The sequence below is a fragment of the Tamandua tetradactyla genome, chromosome 3 (assembly GCF_023851605.1).
Source record: "Tamandua tetradactyla isolate mTamTet1 chromosome 3, mTamTet1.pri, whole genome shotgun sequence".
In the NCBI taxonomy this organism is placed as follows: domain Eukaryota; kingdom Metazoa; phylum Chordata; class Mammalia; order Pilosa; family Myrmecophagidae; genus Tamandua; species Tamandua tetradactyla.
In genome coordinates, this window is record NC_135329.1 from 172,025,993 (window position 1) to 172,049,065 (window position 23,073).

General features: G+C 34.5%; 1 protein-coding gene across 6 annotated transcripts in view; it reads right to left on the reverse strand.

Annotated features, from left to right (window-relative positions):
* The window catches only part of BOLL (boule RNA binding protein), an 84,167-nt gene that overhangs the window by 46,927 nt on the left and 14,167 nt on the right, over window positions 1-23,073 (reverse strand). For all 6 annotated transcript variants that reach the window (XR_013172976.1, XM_077154568.1, XM_077154566.1 and 3 more), the window contains exons 6-10: window positions 18,108-18,235; window positions 8,238-8,309; window positions 2,872-2,919; window positions 1,957-2,085; window positions 41-139 (exon numbers count right to left, since the gene is read on the reverse strand). Coding sequence is in view for 5 of the 6 variants with exons in the window: in XM_077154568.1 (XP_077010683.1) it covers window positions 41-139; window positions 1,957-2,085; window positions 2,872-2,919; window positions 8,238-8,309; window positions 18,108-18,235 (476 nt within the window). In the remaining variant the exon portion in view is untranslated. The remainder of the gene's footprint in view (window positions 1-40; window positions 140-1,956; window positions 2,086-2,871; window positions 2,920-8,237; window positions 8,310-18,107; window positions 18,236-23,073) is intronic.

A 23,073-nucleotide genomic window follows, 5' to 3' on the forward strand; every position in this document is an offset into this window, starting at 1 on the left:
CTGAAGATAAGCAAACAGAGAACCAAAACAAACTTCTTACTTTAATTGGTTCAGGCTGCATCACTGGTGCAGACAAAGCAATGGCACTTGGAGCATAAACCTGGTGATATGCTGCTTGAACTCCATGATCAGAATATGGCTAGTACAAAAAAAGTTGGAGAAAAAAGTATATCATCTTTCATTTAATTAACTCGAAATATTTGTTCAGCATTTACAATGTACTAGGCATTTTGCTACACAATGGAGAAAAACACATGAAAAAATATTTTCAATTAACTTACCATCTGATCAGAGTAATAGACAAGTAGTTAAAATTATCATAATTCCATAATAAATGTATAGATGCATGGGAGAAAATAAAATAACTACTTGATTTAGCATAAGAAAGTTGGAGAGGGTGGTTAGGGATAATTTCCTAGTGGAGAACCTGAAGAACTAATAAGAGAAGAAGGAACAGTATGAACAAAGGTATAGAGGCAAGTAAAAATCTACCTCATTTGGGAGATATGCCCCAATTGTTTGGTATGGTGAGAAAAAAGATTGTACAGTAAGGGACAGCTGAAAAGATTAGGCATAAAACAACAGACAGATGGCATGTCCAACATATGGTGGTACAACTGACTGAGATATGGTATATAGGAAAAAGCAAGTCTGATGTTTGTATAACTGAGTGTGAGAGGGCTGGAGGTGGAAAGAGGAGGCTTAGAGCAGAGGGGTTAGGCTTACGACATAGCAAATTTGTGGTATTTGTAGGACTTCTAGTAGAGGTGTACTTTTGATAGATAGATGACTCTAGCAGCACTGCCCAAAAGAAATATAATGCAAGACACATATGTAATTTAAAATTTCCCAGTAGCCACTTTAAAAAAGTAAAAAAAAAGATGAAATTGATTTTGAACAATTTATTTTCTACAAACCAATAAATTAAAAATACTACCAAAGTATAATCAATATAAAATTGTTAAGATATTTTACATTTTTTCATACGGCATCCTCAAAATCTGGTAATTTGCATTTACAGCCTATCTCAATTTGGACTAGCTACATTTCAACTGCTCAAGAGCCACATTTTGTTGGTGGGTACAGATTTGGACAGCAAAGTCTAAAACTTAGTTGTGAGGCTGCGGCTAGAGATACGGGTATGAATGATAACATCAGAGGGTGAAAGAATAGAGAACTAAATATGAGATCATGGGGAACTAAAGATCAGCTTATAAAGGAGAATAAAAGGAGGTAAAAAAGGCTTGCCACAGAGAGCAGTTTCATGGAAACCAAAGGTAGGAAGAGTCTCAAGGAGTATGTCCAATATCTCTAAGAGGTCAAGTAAGATTAAAATGGTAAAAGTATTGATAGTATAGGACTTAAAATTTCACTGTAAAAAATTACTATTCCAAAACAGAATTTTAGTGTTATAAATCTTAGAAATATAAAAATAATAATACAATGAACTTAAATTAGGAGGTATGTGCTAATTTCCTAGTCTTTCACAACACTGATTTAAAGCATACCATACAAAGTTCCCAGAACAGTTATTAGTAATGTTTTAGGAATATAATTCAAAGACTGAAGATGAGATTTACAGTTTATAAAAAAAATTGATTTACATTTTTATAGGAATAATTTAGATTTTTTTATATGCTTTTAATTGACAGAATGTTAACAACAATATAGATTGATAGACAAAACCTGAAAAAAGGGAAGCATCAGGGATCTTATTATTTGAAAGAGATGGAGTCAAGGATTAGTTTAGTAGAATGAACAGCTGATTTAGGGAATGAGTTGAACTAATAATTAATGATGAAGTCTAAGATGAAGTATTAAAAAAATTTTTATAACAAAGATGTGAGTATATCATGTTTGGAGCAACCTTAATGAGGGTCTTGAAAATTTTTTGTAAATAAAATAAAAATAAAAATATTAAGATGAGGTAGTTTTAGATCAATTACTAGTACATACCTCTGGAACTGAAGCCTCCATCAGAGATAGTGGAGGAGGAACACATCCACCATCTTGTGCAATTTCCACTGGCTGATAAATAACCTCAGGAGGTTGCAGGTATAAGAATGGAGCAGAAGAAGCAGGAGACTAAAACACAAAACAATATTCCTAATATGACTAGGTAAAGCAAATGACTTACCCAAGAGATGAGAGAAATAATTGTTTTATATTTTTCTCAAATTCACTTCCTAGGGATAGCACAGGAATAGCCTAGCAACAGACTAAAAACTCTGGGTAGCTATAAATTCCAATTGTTGCAGATATTATTAAAGAACTTTCTCACTGGTAAGTACTAAAAGTTCCTTGATGTCTTAGAATCTCATATGTGTAAATGTGCATGATAATTGCAGATACATTAAGATCATCATTAAGGCTGTAATAATATAATTTATGAAATTTAAATTGGTATAAAACTCTACTTTCAGCTTTAATTGTAACTTCCCATGCAAGTGGGAAAATGTTACTAAACACTCTTTTTGGTGACATATTATCTGTTATCAAAAGTTAGAAGCATAAGTCAAACTGAAATAAAATGTAAAATGACGTTAGTAAAATGTTAAATTTTCTAATAATGCAATAACATAAAAAGTACTTTTTCACATGTATATAGCACTAAATTCTGTATCACATGCTTTCATTTATCTCATTTGACCTTCACAAAAATAATGCAAAGAAACCTAACCAGTTATGGTATTACTTCCATTTTACAAATGAGGAAACTGAGAAGTATAGCGACTGAATAAATAGCCAAAAGTTAAATAAATAGGAGAGGAAAATCTTAAACCTAGTTCACTTGACTTTAATTTTTATGTGTCTTCACAAGGACACAATGAAAAAGGTATTATAAATTAGATACTGAAAGTTAATATTTACCTGAGGAACACCCCACTGCCATTGTCCTGGTAGACACTGCGCAGGGGCCTAAAATGAAAACAAAACAAAACAAAACAAAAACACCAGATTAAAAATGTGTTAAAAAGCTGTATATCCACATGTAAAAAATGAAGCTGGGCTCCTACACCTCATATGATACACAATAACTAATTTAAAATAGTTCAAAGACGTAATGTAACAGCTAAAAACTATAAAATACCTAGATGAAAACATAGGGATAAATCTTCATGATTTTGGATTAGGCAATGGTTTTTAAATTATGACACCAAAAGTACACAAACAAAAGAAAAAGTAGTTAAATTGGAATTCATCAAAATAAAAAACTTTTGTGCTGTGAAGATATAATCATCAAGGAAGTTAAAAGATGACCCACAAAGTAGGAGAAAATATTTATTTACAAATCATATATCTGCTAAGATGCTTGTATCTAGAATACAACTCAATAGTAAAGATATATAACACAATTTAAAATACACAAAGGATTTGAACAAATATTTCTCCAAAGATAACACAAATGGGCAGTAAGCACATGAGAAGATGCTCAATATCACTAGCCATCAAGGAATGCAACTTAAAACCAATATGAAAACTTAACACCTGCTAGATGGCTATAATAAAAAGGATAGAAAATAAGTGTTGGTTAGGATATAGAGAAATTAGAATCCTCCTACAGTGGTTGTAGTAATGTAAAATGGTGTAGCCTTTTTCTGAAAAACAGCCTTACACTTCCTCAGAAAGCTAAGCATAGGTACTATATAAACCAGCACTTCTACTCCTAGGCATATATGTAGAAATGTAAACATATGTTCATCAAAAGCTTGTACACTAATATTCATAGCATCTACTGATAGCAGCCAATAAATGGAAACAGTTTATATGCCCATCAACTGATGAATGGATTAATGTGGTATATATACAAAATGGAATATTATTTAGCCATAAAAAGGAATGAAATACTGAAATGTGCTGCATCGTGGATGAGCCTTGAAAATATTATACTAAGTGAAAGAAGCCAGTCACCAAAGATCACAAGTTATACAGTTTCATTCACATATAAAAAGTACAGAATAGGCAAATCTATAAAGACAGAAAGTAGGTTTGTGGGTACCTAGGGTTGGGGTGGGAGGAAAGCAAATGACTGCTAATGACTTTTTTTTGGTATGCTTTATGGCAGGGTCACATTTCATTCTTGTTCCATGTGAGTATCTCATTATTGCAGCACTATTTGTTGAATTTTTTTTGTTGTTTGTTTTTGTTGGCTTCTTTTGTTTGTTTGTTTTGGGAAGTATATTGGCAGGGAATTGAACCTGGGTTTCCTGCATAGCACTGAACTGCACTTACACTCGCTAATGACTTTTTTTAATATATGAAAATATTAAAAAATTGATTGTTATGATTTCATAATTCTGTTAAATAGATGAATTGTACAGAATGTCAATTTTACCTAAATAAAGCTGTTATTTTAAAAAGAGGAGCAATTTATTTAAGATATTTATTATAAGATGATAATATAAAAGAATACACTATTTCTTCAATTAGTTATATTATTTTTAACAATGTTTTTAATATTTTCTTTATTTTTCATAAAGTCTTTTTCATCATTAAAGTCAAAGGCAACAAAAGGGAAAACAAGACCCCATGGATCTACCATATATACCAAATCATGGTTAATTTATTAGTGCTGACCACTTCAACTGCTAGCTGATGATAGATATCACTGTATTGCGATTATAATGATAACCAAAATAATGTTCTGTATGTTAAAATGCAGGATATTGTACAATATCTAAAGAAAAGTTTTAATAAAAACTTGAAATGAAAGACTTATAGGTGAATTTGTTAGATAAATGAAATCACTACCTATAATGTAAAAAATAATAAAGATGAGATAAATACTAATACATTACCAACTTTCAATAATATAAACTGATAAAATTATCAATATTAGAATTTGTAGAAGGAAATAACAAGAGAAAAGTCTTATCAATGTGGGAATTTTAAGGGCAGAAAGATGGTGAAAATGGAACTGGAAAGAAATATGTGAAGTAAAATTATTTTATATTGCAAAATATTGACATGTTATAAATTGGTATCAAAATGCAACTCCAATTTTGTAAATTTTGGGAAGGAGAAAACCAGAGCCAATATATAAAATTAAATTTTGTTGCTATACACCTGATCTGTCAAGTGAGCTATAACTATTGTAATCAATTAATTAAGGAGCTGGTCTCAGTCAGGTGTAAGTAGAAAGCAACTTTATTCTTTCCCACCCCTACCACTTTAAAAGCATTTTTTTATTGCTCCTTCTTGCCCCTGGACAAATTCCAGGGCAGATTTTTTTTTGGTGTGTGTGTGTGTGTGTGTGTGTGTGTGTGTGTGTGTGTGTGTGTGTGTGTGTGTGTGTGTACTGCACAGATTCAAAATGCTGACTCTCTAGTTAGGGTACTTTAACAGATTCCTTGGTAATCTACCCACTGGGAACTTCTGCCTGCAATCACAATTCTCTCTGCCCTTGATTCTTTAAGTCCACGTCATACATATTTTTTCTCTACTGAGGTCACCTTAAAGTTTTCTGGGAAAAATCTCTTCTGTGAAGTTTGTATCTTACTCTTGGGAAACATGCATCTTTGCCTGCTGTTAGTGGAATTCAACTCATTCCCTCTGTAGCCATGTCTCCTAGCTCTGCCATCATAGACCACTAGAGCTAACCTATCTTCTTTGGACTTTTTAGGAAGAGGTCCAAGCCCCGTAACTCCAGGGGACAAATATACAAGCTCCCTCAAATATTCTCTGAGGTCCCTGAACTTGGCTGCAAAGGAATGGAAATGCCAGAGCACTCTAACAACTCTTGTTGAAGAAAGGCTCTTTATGAATCTCCTCCATCAATCTCAAATTCCCCTTATCTTATCAAGGTGAACAATGAGCTAAGAATCCTGAAATTCCTTCCACAATTTCTTTTGCCTGTCATGCTTAAATGGTTTGGTGCCTGATGTTCTCAGTTTTTGTGGTATGTGCCAAAATTCTAAGATAGGTCAGGAAATATCATGCTACACGTATATTTCAAATAAGTGCCATTAGATTACTGTAATTTTTAGTAAACACTTTAGTCTTTACTTAATTTGGTAACAGAATTAAAAAATAAATGACCTCATCAAAACTCAGCCTAATATTAAAAAGAATTCTAGTAACCTTAACATTTCAATGCATCTATGTTAAAAATTTAAAAAGAAAAATAAAGAGAAATAAAATGCTCTGTCACTGTTCCAGAGGCTAAGAAAGAATTTGACTTTATCTGTGAATGCTATAGACCCAAAGTTGGCAATTTTTTTTACATAAAATATCCTAACCAGAGAGACACAGATAAATATTTTAGGCTTTGCAGGTCATAAAATTTCTATTACAACTACTCAACTCATTATAGTAGCACAAAAACAGCCATAGGTAATAAGTAAAAAAAGGTGGTTATGTTCCAATAAAACTCTATTTACAAAACAGGCTCTATGCCATAGTTTTAGGAACAATTCTACAGAAGTAAATGGTCTGAAATTCTATAGTTAACTTATCCCAGTCTCCAACCAGAATTAATGAAGAGTGCTAGTCAACTAAAAGAGGCTATTGTAATATATAATAAACTCCAATGTACTATTTATTTTAATATATATTAAGTTATAATAAAATAACAAGAAAGTGGGTGTGCCATGGTGGTTCAGCAGGGAGAGTTCTTGCTTGCCATGGGGGAGACCCGGGTTCATTTCCTGGTGCCTACACATGCAAAATAAATAAATAAAGAACAAGAAAGTGACAATCTTAACAATAACATTAAATTATCAGCCTGTGGTCCAATATCTGTAGCTTACTTTGGGAATTAGTGCTATAGATTTTTGATTAAATGTTAGCCAGGGGAGAAACTGATCTCATGACATTTGATAAAAGGAAACAATGACACTATCTAATGCTCTCATTAAAAAAAAGGAAAAAATATCCCCATCAAGGCTTACCTATCTCTTTTTTTAAAAATTTTATTTATTTATTTTAAACATAACAACATACAAACACGAACATTCTTAACATATGAACATTCCATTCTTGGTATATAATCAATGACTCACAATATCATCACATAGTTGTAAATTCATCACCATGATCATTTCTTAGAACATCTGCATCACTCAAGAAATATAAAAAGAAAAAGAAAAATTCATACATACTATATATACCCCTTACCTCTCCCTCTCATTGACTGCTAGTATTTTCATCTACCCCATATATTTTAACCTTTGTTCCCCATATTTTTTTCTATGCCCCTTACCACTCCCTTTCATTGATCACAAGTATTTCAATCTACTCAATTTATTTTAACATTTGTTCTCCCTATTATTTATTCTTAAACCATATGTTTTTTTTTTTTTTTTTTTTTTAAAGGAAGGAAAGACAGAGAAGGAAGGAAGGATGGAAGGAAGGAAGGGAGGAAGAAAGGGAAACATTTTTAAACATTTTCTTGTTTTATTATATTTTGTTTGTTTGTTTGTTTTTTACATGGGCTGGGGCCGGGAATTGAACCGGGGTCCTCCGGCACGGCAGGCAAGCACTCTTGCCCGCTGAGCCACCGCGGCCCGCCTAAACCATATGTTTTACTCATCTACAAATATTGTAGATAAAAGGAGCAATAGATGCAAGGTTTTCATAATCACATAGTCACATTGCGAAAGTTACATCATTATACAGTCATCTTCAAGAAACATGGCTACTGGAACACAGCTGTACAGTTTCAGGCACTTCCCTCTAGCCTCTCTAATATACCTTAAACTTTAATGGGATATCTATATAATGTGTAAGAATAACCTCCAGGATAACCTCTTGTTTGAAATCTCTCAGCCACTGACACTTTATTTTGTCTCATTTCTCTCTTTCTCTTTCGGTCAAGAAGGTTTTCTCAACATCTTGGTGCTGAATTCCAGTTCATTCTAGGATTTCTGTCCCATTTTGCCAGGGAGGTTTACACCCCTGGGAGTCATGTCTCACGTAGAGGGGGAGGGCAGTGATAGCTGAGATAGAGAGATAGGCCACATCTGAGCAACAAAAGGGGTTCTCTGGAGGTGACTCTTTGGCCTAATTTTAGGTAGGCTTAGCCTATCCTTTGCAGGAAGAAGTTTCATATGAACAAATCCCAAAATTGAGGGCTTGGCCTATTGCTTTGGTTGTCTCCACTGCTTGTGAGAATATGAGGAATAAGGTTTACTTATCTCTTAATTAGCCAACTACTTGCATGAGGAAAAATAAAACGAAAATTATCAAAAAAGGACTGAAAGCATTAAAGAGAATTTTAATAGTAATTAAATGTTTACCTGGTAATGATATGCAGGTTGCTGATAAACAGGCTGAGCTACCATCACAGGAGAACTAGATATAGAACGTGACTATAAGAGGAAAGAAAAATAGAGAAACTGTTTCACGCAAAATTCTTTAGAACAACTTTTATTAATCTGACATTTAAATGAGTTACTCATTCCAGTAAACTTATAAATAATGTATCTAATTCTGCAGAGATTAAATGTAAATAGTTTATTTTTTAATTTAATAGAGTAACCCCCCAAAATATTATTTAAAACCAGATCATTAAAAAAACAGGCAAGTTATATGAAAAATAGGTAAAATGGATTCTACTGATAATTCAATTTTACTTTATAACACGTAACCTAAGTTTTTGTTTTGTTTTAATGTTCACTAGATTCCTCCCTGCACCACCACCCCTGAAAAGTATCAGTTTCATACAATTGATAGACTATAATATGCTAATAATATTGTATTACACAGATTGACATTAGAAAATATAATTAGGTAATATTTATATTAACAGAGTAAAGGAGAAAAAATAATCTCAGCAGCTGCAGAAAAATCATTTGTTAAAATTCAGTACTCTTACTTCGGGAGAAGATGGCAGCTTAGTAAGACGCGAGGATCTTAGTTCCTCCTCCAGAACAGCTACTAGGGGAGTAGAAACGATACAGAACAGCTCCCAGAGCCACGACAGAGATAAAAAAGACAGCGTACCCCATCCTGGAACAGCTGACTGGCTGAGAGAACCCGCTCCGGTGAGATCGCCGAGGGGCGCGGGCTTCACCGGGTGGGGCGGCAAGCGGCCGGAGTCCCTCCCTTCCCCCTTCCCGGGCCGGCTGGGAGAATTGGACAGGCAGTCCCCTCAAGCCGCGGCGGCTGGCGCCCACATCACGCGCAGCTCCCCGGACCAACTGAGAGAATTGGATCGGAAATCCCCAGGCTGCGGAGAACGGTGATGGGGGGGCCCCTTCCAAACACGTGACTCCCCGGGAACGGTGCCCTCTCCCGGGCGGGCCGTGGTGGCTGGCACCCTCCCGCCGCGCTTGGCGCCCTGGGCCGACTAGGAAATTCGGACGGGCGCTCTCCCGGCCTGCGGTGGCCGGCGACCCTCCCCGCGTTCGGACCCCGGGCCGGCTGGCACTCTTTCAAGCTGCTTCGGCTGGCGAACCTCTCCGACGGCGAGAGTTTTCCAAAGTTAAAGGACCCACAGCACCTTTTACTGGTGGGACCCACAGACAAACGTGTGCCACGAGCGCCACCTACTGGGCAGAATAAGAAAAACAGAACCCAGAGATTTCACAGAAAAAGCCTCCAAATTGATAGATTTAAAGAGACAGAAGACAGAATTAGTGATTTGGAGGATGGAACATCTGAATTCCAAAAAGAAACAGAAACTATAGGGAAAAGAATGGAAAAATTTGAACACGGTATCAGGGAACTCAACGACAATATGAACCGCACAAATATACGTGTTGTGGGTGTCCCAGAAGGAGAAGAGAAGGGAAAAGGAGGAGAAAAACTAATGGAAGAAATTATCACTGAAAATTTCCCAACTCTTATGAAAGACCTAAAATTACAGATCCAAGAAGGGCAGCACACCCCAAAGAGATTAGACCCAAATACACATTCTCCAAGACACTTACTAGTTAGAATGTCAGAGGTCAAAGAGAAAGAGAGGATCTTGAAAGCAGCAAGAGAAAAACAATCCATCACATACAAGGAAAACTCAATAAGACTATGTGTAGATTTCTCAGCAGAAACCATGGAGGCTAGAAGACAGTGGGATGATATATTTAAATTACTAAAAGAGAAAAACTGCCAACCAAGACTCCTATATTCAGCAAAACTGTCCTTCAAAAATGAGGGAGAAATTAAAACATTCTCAGACAAAAACTCACAGAGAGAATTTGTGACCAAGAGACCAGCTCTGCAAGAAATACTAAAGGGAGCACTAGAGTCAGATACAAAAAGACAGAAGAGAGAGACATGGAGAAGAGTGTAGAAAGAAAGAAAGTCAGATATGATATACATAATACAAAAGGCAAAATGGTAGAGGAAAATATTATCCAAACAGTAATAACACTAAATGTTAATGGACTGAATTCCCCAATCAAAAGACATAGACTGGCAGAATGGATTAAAAAACAGGATCCTTCTATATGCTGTCTACAGGAAACACATCTTAGACCCAAAGACAAATATAGGTTTAAAGTGAAAGGTTGGGAAAAGATATTTCATGCAAATAACAACCAGAAAAGAGCAGGAGTGGCTATACTAATATCCAACAAATTAGACTTCAAATGTAAAACAGTTAAAAGAGACAAAGAAAGACACTATCTACTAATAAAAGGAACAATTAAACAAGAAGACATAACAATCATAAATATTTATGCACCGAACCAGAATGCCCCAAAATACGTGAGGAATACACAGCAAACACTGAAAAGGGAAATAGACACATATACCATAATAGTTGGAGACTTCAATTCACCACTCTCATCAATGGACAGAACATCTAGACAGAGGATCAATAAAGAAATAGAGAATCTGAATATTACTATAAATGAGCTAGACTTAACAGACATTTATAGGACATTACATCCCACAACAGCAGGATACACCTTTTTTTCAAGTGCTCATGGATCATTCTCAAAGATAGACCATATGCTGGGTCACAAAGCAAGTCTTAACAAATTTAAAAAGATTGAAATCATACACAACACTTTCTCGGATCATAAAGGAATGAAGTCGGAAATCAATAATAGGCAGAGTGCCAGAAAATTCACAAATACGTGGAGGCTCAACAACACACTCTCAAACAACAAGTGGGTCAAAGAAGAAATTGCAAGAGAAATTAGTAAATACCTCGAGGTGAATGAAAATGAAAACGCGACATATCAAAACTTATGGGACGCAGCAAAGGCAGTGCTAAGAAGGAAATTTATTGCCCTAAATGCCTATATCAGAAAAGAAGAAAAGGCAAAAATGCAGGAATTAACTGCCCACTTGGAAGAACTGGAGAAAGAACAGCAAACTAATCCCAAAGCAAGCAAAAGGAAAGAAATAACAAAGATCAGAGCAGAAATAAATGAAATTGAAAATATGAAAACAATAGAGAAAATCAATAAGACCAGAAGTTGGTTCTATGAGAATATCAATAAGACTGATGGGCCCTTATCAAGATTGACAAAAAGAAGAAGAGAGAGGATGCAAATAAATAAGATCAGAAATGGAAGAGGAGACATAACTACTGACCTCACAGAAATAAAGGAGGTAATAACAGGATACTATGAACAACTTTACGCTAATAAATACAACAATTTAGAGGAAATGGACGGGTTCCTGGAAAGACATGAACAACCAACTTTGACTCAAGAAGAAATAGATGACCTCAACAAACCAATCACAAGTAAAGAAATTGAATCAGTCATTCAAAAGCTTCCTAAAAAGAAAAGTCCAGGACCAGACGGCTTCACATGTGAATTTTATCAAACATTTCAAAAGAATGAGTACCAACTCTCCTCAAACTCTTCAAAATAATCGAATTGGAGGGAAAACTACCTAATTCATTCTATGAAGCCAACATCACCCTCATACCAAAACCAGGGAAAGATATTACAAAAAAAGAAAACTACAGACCAATCTCTCTAATGAATACAGATGCAAAAATCCTCAATAAAATTCTAGCAAATCGTATCCAACAACACATTAAAAGAATTATACATCATGACCAAGTAGGATTCATCCCAGGTATGCAAGGATGGTTCAACATAAGAAAATCAATTAATGTAATACACCACATCAACAAATCAAAGCAGAAAAATCACATGATCATCTCAATTGATGCAGAGAAGGCATTTGACAAGATTCAATATCCTTTCCTGTTGAAAACACTTCAAAGGATAGGAATACAAGGGAACTTCCTTAAAATGATAGGGGGAACATATGAAAAACCCACAGCTAATATCATCCTCAATGGGGAAATATTGAAAACTTTCCCCCTAAGATCAGGAACAAGACAAGGATGTCCACTATCACCACTATTATTCAACATTGTGTTGGAGGTTCTAGCCAGAGCAATTAGACAAGAAAAAGAAATACAAGGGATCAAAATTGGAAAGAAAGAAGTAAAACTATCACTGTTTGCAGACGAAAACCCGGAAAAATCCACAACAAAACTACTAGAGCTAATAAATGAGTACAGCAAAGTAGCAGGTTACAAGATCAACATTCAAAAATCTGTAGCATTTCTATACACTAGTAATGAACAAGCTGAGGGGGAAATCAAGAAACGAATTCCATTTACAATTGCAACTAAAAGAATAAAATACCTAGGAATAAATTTAACCAAAGAGACAAAAAACCTATATAAAGAAAACTACAAAAAACTGTTAAAAGAAATCACAGAAGACCTAAATAGATGGAAGGGCATACCGTGTTCATGGATTGGAAGACTAAATATAATTAAGATGTCAATCCTACCTAAACTGATCTACAGATTCAATGCAATACCAATCAAAATCCCAACAACTTATTTTTCAGAAATAGAAAAACCAATAAGCAAATTTATCTGGAAGGGCAGGGTGTCCCGAATTGCTGAAAACATCTTGAGGAAAAAAAACAAAGCTGGAAGTCTCGCGCTGCCAGACTTTAAGGCATATTATGAAGCCACAGTGGTCAAAACAGCATGGTATTGGCATGAAGATAGATATATCAACCAATGGAATCGAATAGAGTGCTCAGATATAGACGCTCTCATCTATGGACATTTGATCTTTGATAAGGCAGTCAAGCCAACTCACCTGGGACAGAACAGTCTCTTCAATAAATGGTGCCTAGAGAACTGGATATCCATATGTAAAAGAATGAAAGAAGACCCATGTCTCACACCCTATACAAAAGTTAACTCAAAATGGATCAAAGATGTAAACATTAGGTCTAAGACCATAAAACAGTTAGAGGAAAATGTTGGGAGATATCTTATGGATCTTATAACTGGAGGCGGTTTTATGGACCTTAATCCTAAAGCAAGAACACTGAAGAAGGAAATAAATAAATGGGAGCTCCTCAAAATTAAACACTTTTGTGCATCAAAGAACTTCATCAAGAAAGTAGAAAGACAGCCTACACAATGGGAGACAATATTTGGAAATGACATATCAGATAAAGGTCTAGTATCCAGAATTTATAAAGAGATTGTTCAACTCAACAACAAAAAGACAGCCAACCCAATTACAAAATGGGAAAAAGACTTGAACAGACACCTACCAGAAGAGGAAATACGGATGGCCAAGAGGCACATGAAGAGATGCTCAATGTCCCTGGCCATTAGAGAAATGCAAATCAAAACCACAATGAGATATCATCTCACACCCACTAGAATGGCCATTATCAACAAAACAGAAAATGACAAGTGCTAGAGAGGATGCGGAGAAAGAGGCACACTTATCCACTGTTGGTGGGAATGTCAAATGGTGCAACCACTGTGGAAGGCAGTTTGGCGGTTCCTCAAAAAGCTGAATATAGAATTGCCATACGACCCAGCAATACCATTGCAAGGTATCTACTCAAAGGACTTAAGGGCAAAGACACAAACGGACATTTGCACACCAATGCTTATAGCAGCGTTATTTACAATTGCAAAGAGATGGAAACAGCCAAAATGTCCATCAACAGAAGAGTGGCTAAACAAACTGTGGTATATACATACGATGGAATATTATGCAGCTTTAAGACAGGATAAACTTATGAAGCATGTAATAACATGGATGGACCTAGAGAACATTATGCTGAGTGAGTCTAGCCAAAAACTAAAGGACAAATACTGTATGGTTCCACTGATGTGAACCGACAATCGAGAATAAACTTGGAATATGTCATTGGTAACAGAGTCCAGGAGTTAGAAACAAGGTAAGATAATGGGTAATTGGAGCTGAAGGGATACAGACTATGCACCAGGACTAGATACAAAAACTCAAAAATGGACAGCACAATAATACCTAATTGTAAAGTAATCATGTTAAAACACTAAATGAAGCTGCATCTGAGCTATAGGTTTTTGTTTTGGTTTTTTTTGTTTGTTTGTTTGTTTTTGTTTTTTTGTTTTTTTTGCTTTTGTCTGTCTGGTTATTTGTCTTTTTTTTTTTTTTTCCTATTGTTATTACTTTTATTTTTTTCTCTATATTAACATTCTATATCTTTTTCTGTTGTGTTGCTAGTTCTTCTAAACCGATGCAAATGTACTAAGAAACGACGATCATGCATCTATGTGATGATGTTAAGAATTACTGATTGCATATGTAGAATGGTATGATTTTAAATGTTGGGTCAATTTCTTTTTTTTCCGTTAATTAATAAAAAAAAAATTCAGTACTCTTTCATAATAAAAACTTTTAGCAAACAGAACAGAAAGTAACTTCTTAATTGATTTAGGGCAGTCATTCTCAACCAGGGTGCTTTTGTGTCCTAGGAAACATCTAGGAAGGTTGGAGAAATTTTTTTGTTGTTACAGCCATGAGAGTGCTATTGGCATCTAGTGGACAGAAGCCAGGAACACTGCTGAACATACTATAAAGCACAGTCAGCCTCCCACAACAAAGAAGTCCAAAATGTCAATAATAACAAGATTAAAAAACCTTGCTTAAGAATATCTTCAAAGCCAACAGTGTGTGAGTATGTGTGTGTGTGTGTATATGTGTGTGTGAAACTTGATGAACTGCTGAACTTGTTTCCTTTTTTCAAGAACAAGGTCAAGATGCTCTAATTGCATCAATAGTGTAGCAGACTTTGCCAGTATAATAGCTTGAGAGGGGGAAAAATGAGAAAAAAAACAGAAAGAAGCAGAAGAATACTGAATCATAAATGACTACCTAAAAGAGAATTTGGCAGGGTTATCGACACAATATTAACAAGTAAAAATCAAGAGTATCACTATATGCCACCCACAGTCAATTAGGAAGTGTAATTTTTAAAATATATACCATTCATAAAAGCAACAAAAACTACTGGGTACCCTGTCTTGGGTTGAATAGTGTCCTTCTTCCCCTACCCACCACCCCAAATGCATGTCCACCTGGAACCTGTGAATGTTATCTTACGTGGAAATAGGGTATTTGCAGATGTAATCAAGCTAAGGTGAAGTCTTACCGGAAGAAGGTGGGCCCTGCATCCAACATGGCTGGTATATCATGAGGAGGGAAATTTGGACACAGATACACAGACAAGAGAATGCCATGTGAAGATATACACACACACAGGAAAGATGGCCATGTGTAGATACAGGCAGAAGTTGTAATAATGCAGCTAAAAAACCAAGGAATACCAAGGACTGCTGGCAACCACCAGAAGGTAGAAAAGGCAAGGAAGAATTGTTTCCTAGAGACTTTGGAGAAAGCACAGACCTACCAATACCTTGATTTCAGACTTCTAGCCTCAAGAACTATGAGAGAATAAATTTCCTGTTGGTTTAAGCCATCCAGTTTGTGGTAATTTGTTATGGAAGCCCTAGGAAAGTAATTTGGTACCTGAGAATAAATCCAACAAAATTTATGTCAGACTTTTTTCTGGTGAAAGAAAACTTCTTTGATGTAAATAAAAGAAGACCTAAATAAACGGAGTGATCTATCATGTTCACGGATAGGAAGACTCAATATTGCAAAGATTTTCACATATCCCAAATTTATATATTTAGTGAAGAATAAAATTCCAACAAGGGCTTTTCAAGAACTGAACAATCAGAATTATAAAAGGTAAATTTTGTAAGCAGAGGCTTACAGATAGACAAAATACTCCTAAAGAAGAACAAAGTCAGAGGACTTGCCTTACATGACTGCAAGACTTTTTATAAAGCCACAGTATTTAAAACAGAATTGGGCAGGATCACCAATGGAACAGAATAGAGAATCCAAAAAGAGACCCATACACATATGGAAATTTGGTATTTGACAGAGGATTTATTTCAAAACAGTAGGAAAAGGATGGATTAGTTAATAAACTCCAGATTTAAACTCTAGATGGGAAAATAGCAATACTTTAGCATGCTAAAAATAAAAATAGATACCTGTGGTAAAGAAGTGCTTTTAAAATAAGACACTAAAAACTGAAACCATAAAGGAAAACATTGATACATATGTCAACATTAAAACTAAGAACCTGCTATGACACAAAACCATAAACAAATTTAATGGACAACTCACAAACTGGAAGAAGATATTTAAATCCTAAAAAAATTCAGATAATGAACTCAAGAAAAAGACAAAGAACTTCAATAGGAAAATGGAAAAAGGATACGAACAGGAAGTTTCACAGAAGAAGAAACTCAAATCACAGTAAGTATATGAGAATATATTCAGTCTTACAAGTGATTAGGCAAATGAAAATTAAGATACAAATAAAAATCTGATCATTTTAAGGGTTGGCAAGGATGATGGAGGAAGTGGAGCTCTCATAACCTGTTGGCTAGTGTGTAATTGGTATAATTTTATTTGATAACAGCTAGTCAAAGATGTGCATATACTACGAATGTGAAATTCTACTTCTAGGAATATACTGTAGCCTAGCTCAAGGTACACTGGGAAAACAAAAATTTTCCAGGAGTACATGAGCATGAATAAACTTTAAAAGTACCAATTTTCAGATCTTAAACTTCTTATCTATTTCTTCTTCATTTGATTTGCTGGTGAATATATTTGTGTAATACGAATTCCTGTTTTCCAAATTTCTCTTTCACAATCACTCTTCTTCATTAAACAAAGTCATATTTCTCACTCATTCGAATCATGGTTTAAAGCTTTGTTCTGGAATTAAAAATCACCAGAAAATCAAACAAACAGACAATTCAAGAAGACAATATCCTTGAGAAATAATCCCAAGAGAATAAAGCAAAGAGAGCTTGTATAAGAAATAATGAAGGGAAAATGGTACCTTATTTCACCCAGGGGATAAACTAAATTAGATGGTGGACACAGGAATATACATTAACTTGTTTATGAGAATTTAAAAACAAAGTTTGAAATTTTCTAATAGAAAGTTTTATTTGGTTGGCTAGTTTTATTCAGTTGACTAGTTGACTACTACTCAACTGAATTAGAGAACATTTTCTCTTATTAGAACAAAGCTAAATTTGTAACTACAAAGTTTTGACAAAAATGTATTTAAATCAAGTCTACAAATATACAATATTCTTATACTATTTAAAGTTATGATAAATTTCAGATACCTTTAAAATGAGTGAGAGGATACAAAATTTAAAAAAAATAGAGGACACATAAGCAAAAAACTTTGAAGACAATGTCCCTAGATAAACTCTCAAACAGTACTTAAAAGATCTGGATATTCATTGCAGCTTTGACTGCAGAAAAAAGAAAAGGAAACAAAATGTCCATCATTAGGGGAATACAAAAAACTGTAGTATGCTTAAACAATGGAACATTATAAAATATTAAAAATAAGTGAACTATATATACAAGGGTAAACATGGTTTTATCTCAAGAACATAATGTTGAGTGGAAAAAGCATTATCTACTACTGAATTTAAAAACCACAGAAAGCAATATTATATATTGTTTAAGGACACATGCATCTGTGGTAAAAACATGTAAAATGGACAAAATTCTGGTTACTTTTGAGGAGGAAGGAAAGGCAAGGAAATGGAGGCAAGGAGACGTTACCTGAATTTGTCATTTTTATATCCCCCCTTAAAAGAACATAAATAGATATGGGAAAATATTGACAGCTATTAAATTTGGATAGCAGGTACGTGGGTATTATTTGTATTTGTCTGTGGTTGGAGTATTTCAGAAATAAAACAAATTGTTAAAAAAATTTAATAGTAATACCTGTATAAAGGATAGAAACCCTGTTAAAATAAAATTACTTACAGGCCAAGGTGGTGGGACAGATGCTACCTCTGGAGTATGAAAATAAGCTACACCATTATGATAAGTGTAAGGATATCCAGTTGAAGTTGTTAGGTACATTGTTCCAGCTGCTGGCATTATACTGGAGCCTAAAGTAAAGATTAAAATAATAATAAATGAAATGTTCAATTTAAGTTTTAAAAATGTTATATCTGAACATCACTTAGAAAAACATTGACCTTTATGCACCTCTATAGCTACAGTAAAACTTGAATAAAATTTTTTAAAATACCATATGCTATATTATCTCTGAAGTGTGTATTTTCAAACTCACTACCTTAGAGCTTTTAATAATACTAAAATCTCAAAATCTGGCAATTCAAATTCCAACACCATTATAATGAAACACAGAGTTTAACAATTTAGATTCTTATCAGCTGTCATTAGTTTTGCAAATATAAATTTATATAGGGTTACCTGAAGATTATAGATACCAAAGTAAAGTTCCTAAGGCCTTCGTTAGACCTTTTATTTGTAAAAGGACAAAGACGGTGGATGCAATGAAATTGGAGGCGAATCCACTTTCTGGAACATGTTTTGGTTTCACCCTACTAATCCTCTGGGTTTACTATCAGCAAGCATTCATTCATGCTGTCCGTCTTTTTAATTTTCTCTCTCTCTTTGTTATACCTGTTGTGATATGCATGACTTACCATAGATTTTCACATGGCAGGTTTTAGAACCCTATGTCTTTTCCAGGCCAAATTATGTATGACAAAAAAAAATCAATATTTTTTTGTCATTGAGACTTTATATAAACCAACGGAAATTAAGTATTTAAGTATTTGACCAGCAAAGTTATATACATTACTTGAAATTGACGTTTCTTCAACTACTCAGTGCTTCTCAAATATTAGCAAGCATAAGAATCATCTTGATAGCTTATTAAAATACAAATTATTTGCTCTAACTCCAGAGATTATGTTTCAGTAAATCTGGGTTAGGGCCTGAGAAACTGCATTTTGATAGATTCCAGATGAACTGACGTTACTTGCAAACCACACTTTCAGTAGCACTGGTCTACACTTTTAAGTAGCACTTTAAGTTGCTTTCTCTTTTCATTACTGCTTATTTTAATGGTTCTTAATCTTATTCTTTTGTGATAAAAGTCATGAAGTCTTTACATATACATGAATATATGTATATGTTCAAACAAAATTCTGCCCACCATTTCATGAGATTCATAGAGACCCCCCCCACAAAAGTTTATTAATGAACCACAGGTTTATCTGTTAAATAAATAAAGTTTGAATGCATACTATTACAAAGCATAGACCTGGCCCTAGTGATACAGAAAAAAAAATTAGATATGGCTTCCTAATAGAAGTTAGGTACTGGTGGGGAAGACAGTCAATAACTAATTACACAATTAATTACAAGTTTGATAAATACAATGAAGAGCTAGTATAGGGCACTATGGAGCACTATGGATTATTTCCTCATATTGCTTTTGTGAGGAAAAAATTTTTGAGCTGAGCTTCCAAGCAGGAATGGGATAGCAAAGAGCATTCAAGGTAAAGGAAACAGTATACCAGAAAGTCCCAAGAAGAATATGTTTTGGAACTGAGAGAGGGTTAGATGGCTGAAGCATAGAAAGAAAAGGGAAGAGCTCAAATAAGCTGACAGTTATTTTTTTTACAAAAAAAGAAAAAAAAAAAGAACAGGAGTATAACAGAGAAGATAGGATTTAACAAATTAGTATGACTGCTAAATCATTATATTGATATAAAACGAAAACTCGTGGAACTGTAATCCACAGCAAACTTTAAAATCTGCTCTAAAACTACTTGTTAAAATGTACTTAGAAATTTATTGCTTTTTTGTATATATGTTATATTTCACAATAAAAAACGTTAAAAAATATGCTGAGAAAGACAAGATAAATTGTGTACATTTGAATGATCACTCTGGCTGCCTTATGAAGGATGGATTGGAAGATAAGAAGATTGGATTTAGAGAGAACACGTAAGAGACTTTTTCAACAAATCCAAGGAAGGTATAGTTGGTGTTGGTATTGGAGATGCAAAGAAGTGATAAATTTCAGAAAAATTAAGATAAGAATCCCTTGTATTTTATAAATGTAATTTCAATACCTACTCTTTCCTTAGTATTTGTTCACAGAAATGTAAAAAGAGCTCTGAAGTCAAACAGCCCTGGATTTGAAGGGTGGTATTATCACTCACCACTTAGTTAAATTATTTAACTCCATACTTCTGAAATTTAGATCTGTATGCCCCAAGGGGTATATGTGGGATGGTATATCAGGAGATTTGAAAATACACAGACTATTCATGATTATCCTCCTATAGTACCAGTTTTATTCAAGTAATTGTTTTGGGGAAACATTTTTACATCAAAATAAACACTATGATATTAGGTGTGGAACAGATTATAAACTGTATATGAAGTTTTAAAATAAAGCATGAGACTTTAAAGAAAATTTGCAATTATGGTATGCTACACTGTGGGAAACACCTAACATGTCAAAATGTTAGAAACAATTTTTTTTATTTTATTAACGGAAAGAAAAAAAAAGAAATTAACACAACATTTAGAAATCATACCATTCTACATATGCACTCAGTAATTCTAAACATCATCATATAGATGCATGATCATCGTTTCTTAGTACATTTGCATCGGTTTAGAGGAACTAGCAACACAACAGAAAAAGATATAAAATGTTAATATAGAGAAAAGAAATAAAAGTAGTAATAATAGTAAAAAAAAAAAAAAACCCTATAGCTCAGATGCAGCTTCATTCAGTGTTTTAACATGATTACTTTACAATTAGGTATTATTGTGCTGTCCATTTTTGAGTTTTTGTATCTAGTCCTGTTGCACAGTCTGTATCCCTTCAGCTTCAATTACCCATTATCTTACCCTGTTTCTAACTCCTGCTGGACTCTGTTACCAATGACATATTTCAAGTTTATTCTCGAATGTCCGTTCACATCAGTGGGACCATACAGTATTTGTCCTTCAGTTTTTGGCTAGACTCACTCAGCATAATATTCTCTAGGTCCATCCATGTTATTACATGCTTCATAAGTTTATCTTGTCGTAAAGCTGCATAATATTCCATCATATGTATATACCACAGTTTGTTTAGCCATTCTTCTGTTGATGGACAATTTGGCTGTTTCCATCTCTTTGCAATTGTAAATAATGCTGCTATAAACATTGGTGTGCAAATGTCCATTTATGTCTTTGCCCTTAAGTTCTTTGAGAAGATACCTTGCAATGGTATTGCTGGGTCGTATGGCAATTCTATATTCAGCTTTTTGAGGAACCGCCAAACTGCCTTCCACAGTGGTTGCACCATTTGACATTCCCACCAACAGTGGAAAAGTGTGCCTCTTTCTCTGCATCCTCTCCAGCACTTGTCATTTCCTGTTTTGTTGATAATGGCCATTCTTGTGGGTGTGAGATGATATCTCATTGTAGTTTTGATTTGCATTTCTCTAATGGCCAGGGACATTGAGCATCTCTTCATGTGCCTCTTGGCCATCCGTATTTCCTCTTCTGGTAGGTGTCTGTTCAAGTCTTTTTCCCATTTTGTAATTGGGTTGGCTGTCTTTTTGTTGTTGAGTTGAACAATCTCTTTATAAATTCTGGATACTAGACCTTTATCTGATATGTCATTTCCAAATATTGTCTCCCATTGTGTAGGCTGTCTTTCTACTTTCTTGATGAAGTTCTTTGATGCACAAAAGTGTTTAATTTTGAGGAGCTCCCATTTCTTTCTTTCTTTCTTCAGTGCTCTTGCTTTAGGTTTAAGGTCCATAAAACCGCCTCCAGTTGTAAGATTCATAAGATATCTGCCTACATTTTCCTCTAACTGTTTTATGGTCTTAGACCTAATGTTTACATCTTTGATCCATTTTGAGTTAACTTTTGTATAGGGTGTGAGATACGGGTCTTCTTTCATTCTTTTACATATGGATATCCAGTTCTCTAGGCACCATTTATTGAAGAGACTGTTCTGTCCCAGGTGAGTTGGCTTGACTGCCTTATCAAAGATCAAATGTCCATAGATGAGAGCGTCTATATCTGAGCACTCTATTCGATTCCATTGGTCGATATATCTATCTTTATGCCAATACCATGCTGTTTTGACCACTGTGGCTTCATAATATGCCTTAAAGTCCGGCAGCGTGAGACCTCCAGCTTCGTTTTTTTTCCTCAAGATGTTTTTAGCAATTCGGGGCAACCTGCCCTTCCAGATAAATTTGCTTATTGGTTTTTCTAATTCTGAAAAATAAGTTGTTGGGATTTTGATTGGTATTGCATTGAATCTGTAGATCAGTTTAGGTAGGATTGACATCTTAATTATATTTAGTCTTCCAATCCATGAACACGGTATGCCCTTCCATCTATTTAGGTCTTCTGTGATTTCTTTAAGCAGTTTTTTGTAGTTTTCTTTATATAGGTTTTTTGTCTCTTTGGTTAAATTTATTCCTAGGTATTTTATTCTTTTAGTTGCGATTGTAAATGGGATTCGTTTCTTGATTTCCCCCTCAGCTTGTTCATTACTAGTGTATAGAAATGCTACAGATTTTTGAATGTTGATCTTGTAGCCTGCTACTTTGCTGTACTCATTTATTAGCTCTAGCAATTTTGTTGTGGATTTTTCTGGGTTTTCTACGTATAGTATCATATCGTCTGCAAACAGTGATAGTTTTACTTCTTCCTTTCCAATTTTGATGCCTTGTATTTCTTTTTCTTGTCTAATTGCTCTGGCTAGAACCTCCAACACAATGTTGAATAATAGTGGTGATAGTGGACATCCTTGTCTTGTTCCTGATCTTAGGGGGAAAGTTTTCAATTTTTCCCCATTGAGGATGATATTAGCTGTGGGTTTTTCATATATTCCCCCTATCATTTTAAGGAAGTTCCCTTGTATTCCTATCCTTTGAAGTGTTTT